The sequence below is a fragment of the Sceloporus undulatus genome, chromosome 6 (assembly GCF_019175285.1).
Source record: "Sceloporus undulatus isolate JIND9_A2432 ecotype Alabama chromosome 6, SceUnd_v1.1, whole genome shotgun sequence".
Taxonomy (NCBI): Eukaryota; Metazoa; Chordata; class Lepidosauria; order Squamata; family Phrynosomatidae; genus Sceloporus; species Sceloporus undulatus.
In genome coordinates, this window is record NC_056527.1 from 14,635,611 (window position 1) to 14,641,521 (window position 5,911).

The window sequence follows — 5,911 nt, forward strand, 5'->3', positions numbered from 1 at the left end:
ATAATAATAATAATAATAATAATAATAATAATAATAATAATAATAATAATTTATTTATAGCCCGCCCAATCACAAGGAATCCAGGCGGGTTACAACAGTAAAAATAAAGATAATAAAATAAAATACAATAAATAAATAAAATACAATAAAATTAAAGAGAGCGAAGTGAGTACATTCACAGTTAGGCCTGATGGAAGTTGGGCCTCTCTTTTTCACTCCCTCCCAGGTCTGATGATGATGTCATGGAGGGAGGGCTCTTCTTCTTGAGGCAAGGATTTTATTTTAATTAATTTTAATTTAATTCTTCTCATTAAATTTAAGAGAAGAATTGGTGGACAGAGTGACATAAGTCACAGTAAATGGGGAGTAGAACTAGGTAGGGAAGGCCTGCCGGAAGAGATCCGTTTTAAGAGCCTTCTTAAAGGCTGTAAGAGTAGAAATGTCACGGATCTCCTTCGGCAGGTCATTCCATAGCTTCGGAGCTGCGATGGAAAAGGCCCTCTGGGTGACTGAACTTAGCCTAGATTTTATTGGCTGAAGTAGATTCTTCCCCGAGGACCTTAGAGTGCAGGACGGACAGTATGGAAGTAGGCGATCTCTTAAGTATTCTGGACCCAAGCCATATAGGGCTTTGAAGGTAATCACCAACACCTTGTACCTTGCCCGGAAACTAATTGGCAGCCAGTGAAGGGATTTCAAAACCGGTGTTATGTGATCGGTACGACGAGTACCTGTAATTAACCTGGCTGCCATATTTTGTACAAATTGAAGGTTCTGAACTTGGGACAAGGGTAGCCCCATGTAGAGCGCATTACAGAAGTCCAATCGAGAGGTGACCAGCGCATGTACAACTGTTTCAAGGTCTCCCTGCTCCAGGAAGGGGCGCAGCTGGCGTATCAGCCGAAGCTGATAACAAGTGCTCCTGACTGTCGCATCTACCTGAGCTGTCAGGTGAAGCGACGAGTCAAGGAGCACCCCTAAGCTGCGGACAGAGTCTTTCAGGGGAAGTGTGACCCCATCCAGAACTGGCTGACATAATTCCATACCTGGGCTTGGGTTTCCTATAACAAGTACCTCCGTCTTACCTGGATTCAGTTTGAGTCGGTTTTCCCTCATCCAGTCCATTACCGCCCCAAGACAGGCATTCAGAGGAGAGATGCCATCCTTAGTCACTGCATCAGTCTGAGACATAGAGAAATATATTTGGGTGTCATCAGCGTACTGATAACATCCTGCCCCATGTCTCCGGATGATTTTTCCCAGCGGCTTCATGTAAATGTTAAACAGCATAGGAGACAATATTGCGCCCTGGGGTACACCAAATTTTATCTCTCTTTTAGAAGAGCAACTGTCTCCTAGCGCCACCATCTGGAATCTGCCCGAGAGGTAGGACTGGAACCACTGTAGAACAGTGCCTCCAATACCTAACTCTCTCAGGCGTTCCAGAAGGATACCATGGTCGATGGTATCGAAGGCCGCTGAGAGGTCTAAGAGCACCAGCAGGGTCACACTTCCCCTGTCGATGCCTAGACGGAGATCATCAACTAAGGCGACCAAGGCCGTCTCAACTCCGTATCCTGCCCTGAATCCGGTTTGAAATGGGTCCAGATAATCAGCTTCATCCAAGACTGCCTGTAGTTGATTGGCGACCCCCCTCTCAATCACCTTGCTCAAGAATGGTAACAACGAGACTGGCCTATAGTTATTTCTATCCAGAGGGTCCAGGGAGGGCTTTTTTAAGAGTGGTCTGACCACTGCCTCCTTAAGACAAGAAGGCAGGGTACCCTCCCTGAAGGATGCATTGATTATATTTTTCAGCATCAGCTTGACTATATCACCCCCCTGGACAGCCAGCCAGGATGGGCAAGGGTCAAGAGGGCAAGTCGTTTTTTTCAGACTACTAAGGAGATGATTGGAAGAAGCCAAGTACAATGAAAAAATTGCAGATTTGCACTGTAGAAGCCTACTGAAATTGAAAAGTCTAAACGGTAATCTCAAAATGAAACTATAGAAGGAGTCCAACACATCTCTGTGGGCATATCCAACAATCCAGGTCCAGATGAGTTTTTTAAGAAAGCCATTGGGTAGTCAGAATGATAATAAATGAGTAGGAAAACACTCATGTATATATTCCGTAGTTCATATTTGGAATCTCTAGTTAAATAAGATCTTCCACAAGAAATGTAGGAAACATCTCACGAAGAAGACCTTAGCCATCTGGAGCACACAGGTGACCCAGCAGAAATAAATTTTATTTGATAATGTTTTGACAGTACGGGAATTTTTCATGAGCAGTGTTGGATCATTGTTTTCAAGTTAACACATGGAATATTTCAACTACTCAAGAGTTAACTCCTTGCCATTTCTGTCTTCAAAAATCTTCCAGCATATGTGACCCATGCTATACCTTTGGGATGTGGATTGGGGTGCAAATTTAAACAAAATACAAAAAATGTTCAAGTTCTTGAGCAAAGGCTGAAAAGCAGGGAGCTTTGAACAGTTGCTTGAAAATACAAGCTTTTACATCTAGTTAACTAGATGAATAATTTTAATGCATGATGAAAAATAAAATCTATTGTCATGTGTTATGCAACAGCTCTCCTTGCAGGAATATTTCAGTATCTAATGCATATAATTTGAGATGCTCTGTGTATTTCTTGGTGTAAATGTATGGTAATTTTGGAGATCATCCATAGATTAAGTAGCCATTTGTAATTGCTTGTGCCCTCACTGCAGCTCAGGTGCATAGGCATTTGTAATTGGGTCTTGGGCTCAGAAGGCTCAAGTGAAAACCTTTAGTTTGTGCCACATAATTACCCTGACCAGCTCAGTGGCACTTTGATACAGCTTTGAAAAACTTCATACCACTGACACAATGCTGTTTGGATCTAATTAAACTTTAATTTGATGTCAATTTAAATTAAGAGGGCTTGCACATACTAGTCCATTGTGACTTGGGGTAATACTAATCTCAATCAGTAGGCTGAATAGGACATGAGATCACATTCTCACAGTACAATAGAAGTGACAGGAGCAACTTGACACCTTAAATTAAAATTACTAAATTCCAAGCAATTGATGTGTGTGACCCCCAAGCTATACAGGATAGGTCATTAAATGCAATCCATACAAATTGAGCTGAGAAGCACACTGTAATGAGCCAGGGGAAGGAACAAAATGCTTTGTTAACATGCTGTACAGGTGGAAACAAGCTAAAGGCTTTGTAGACTGGAATAAGGGGGGGGGACCCTTAAAACTCAAGTTTTTATCTCTGCAGATGTAACATATTTTTGGTTACTTGGGTTAACTATTTTTGTTTTCTGTTGAGCCTTCATTTGAACATTGTGATGCCAATAAACAGGATTTAAAAAAAAAAAAACCCCAACAACTTCATTTCTAGGAATCAGCTACCAATAACACAGGAGACCAAGATCATCTATTGTTACTTATGAGTTAAATTTTTCTTCATATACTGTATGTGGTTTATGCTACTGACCACAATCTTGTTGGTATGCTGCTGCTGCTTCTTCTTCTTCTTCTTCTTCTTCTTCTTCTTCTTCTTCTTCTTCTTCTTCTATTTATTTATATCCCATTCTTTTTCCAAAGCTGGGACTCAGGGTGGCTCACCACATTAAAAAACAGTACAATTAAAAGCATACAAAAATAGTACATTAAAATAGAATTAACTACACTGGCATAGATGTTGGCATTGGCAGGGGTTAAATGGCTATGAGAGCAAGGACCAGTGATGATGAGGTTTCTTCTGAGAAAACTATTCTGCTAGCTCCTGAGCTGTTTAGAAGCTTGCAGGACAGCTTTCTCTGCTGACAGGAATTGCTTTCTCTGCCATTCCTTTCCAACACCACCACTACCTAACACTCCAAAAAGTGCCTTACATTGGCATAACGGCCCATTACACCGCCATGTGATATTATGCTTCTGTGTTATATCCATTCATGTGTCAAAGTGTTGGACTGCATTATTTAGTATGCATGTGTATGAGAAAAACAAGCACAAACTACATCCTGTAGGGAGCTGTTGATTGAAATAAATAGCCATATCAGAAACCTTTGGCTTTTTGTGTGTATTATTCCACTATTACAATTTTGAAATAATTTGATTTTAGTTTTCTTCAAAGCAGTATTGTACATTTTAAAAAGTTCAAGAATAATAGTGATAACTGTTACCATTTCCCTTTAAGCACTGTGACTTCAGCTGTCTTCACTGTGGGAGACAATGTTGTTTCGGGTAGTGACGACCGTACTGTGAAAGTCTGGGACTTGAAAAATATGAGATCGCCAATTGCCACTATTCGCACAGATTCTGCGGTAAACAGGTAAGCCAGAAGAGCCCATCTGGACAAATGGTTGAGATACTAACATAATTGTTGGAGTCAGAGGGGAGGATCTGTTTACATTCAGAAACTTTGTACTATTAATATACCATAGATTGGAGGATCCTGCCTTCCTTATTGACATCCATTACATAATTGTTTTGTTGAAGCTAGATGAATGTTATGACTTTGAGATTAATGCTCTGCATCTAAAATCACAACAGTAAATTAGACATATTGGTACTCTTTTAACCATGAGCTCTAATTACTCCAGAAACTGTAGTGGTATGTCATAATTGTGGTACCCAGTTCTCTTAGCCTTTTCTGAAAGGAAATTATTGAAATCAGGGGTGCAGAGCAGCTAAAAATTACTGTTGGGAAGGCTGCATGGATTCTGTATTTCAGGGGTTATTCACACAGTGAAAATAATCCGGGATGAATTTGGGATGAATCTTTGTTGTTCACACGAATCCTGAATGTACTTGTTTAAGTTTGGGGAGGGGCTGCCAAAAAACCCACTTACCCCAGGATAATCGATATTGGGCTTTCCTCCAAGTTTTTACAAAAGACTTGCATCGTCGGCTGTGTGAACAACAATGTGAATAGAGCTGAAAAAAACTCGGGATAAAATTCCCTATGCCTTTAACGGGCTTCAAATGCATTCACATCATCAACAGCCCATGTGGTCAAGAAAACGCCACCCCTTTTCCAGCAGAATAGCGATCGCTGGGGAGAAAAGAGGAGAGAGAGAAGAAAAGGAGGCAGAGAAAAAGGGATGCTGGTCCCTTTCTGTCTGGCTGATGGGTGCAGGGACAAGAGAAGGGTGCCTGCACATGTGAGCATCCGAAGTCAGAGAGATGTGAAGCGATGTGGTTCCTGGAAAGAAGTTGTTTCATGGTGTGAATAACTCGGAATGTGAGAGTGAGTTTATTCACATCATTCCCGACATGTGGAATGAGGCCTGAGTCAGAAATTACTTGAAGGCACATAACAACAAATAATAGCCAAGCATTATCCATGGTTTGTACCAGATCATTTTGAGCTGTAGTGCTGAAGGCTATCCTGTGGGCTTTAGAATGAATGTAAGAAAGGCCTCTTAAACTTCAGGATTACTTTGGATGTATTTGTTTATTGCTTGCAGGTTAGAGTTTTCCTGTGAATTTGCACAAACATATACCTGAGTTACTAGCTGTTTATGTAACAGTTGTTTTTGAGGGACTGTATAAAGAATCCCATGTGTGAAATTAAAGGCACTTAATGCAAACTGAGTGAATGACTTAATTTCTTTTACTTCCCCTTGGACTGCACTAGCTATCCCTCTGGAAGATTGCCTGATGCTGAGGGGAGGGGAATTTAGGCAAGTTCCAGTATGCCCAATTATAATCTTCCATGGTCCTTCCTTGCCTAGAGAACTGTATTAGTGCATCTAGTGGTGGTGGTAACAGTGAGGATTTTGATGACCACCTTGTGGATTTTATTTTTCTTAGTTTAAAAATTGTTGTACGCAATGGTGGGAAGTATGTACAACTTATGCATGTACAGCGCTGTGTAAATTTACAGCGCTTCATAAATAAAGGT

At 40.8% G+C, this 5,911-nt stretch overlaps 1 protein-coding gene across 5 annotated transcripts in view; it reads left to right on the forward strand.

The window, feature by feature from the left end:
• The window catches only part of WDR37 (WD repeat domain 37), a 61,348-nt gene that overhangs the window by 50,088 nt on the left and 5,349 nt on the right, over positions 1-5,911 (forward strand). For all 5 annotated transcript variants that reach the window (XM_042471541.1, XM_042471545.1, XM_042471544.1 and 2 more), the window contains one exon: positions 4,202-4,336. In XM_042471541.1, the coding sequence (XP_042327475.1) occupies positions 4,202-4,336 (135 nt within the window). The remainder of the gene's footprint in view (positions 1-4,201; positions 4,337-5,911) is intronic.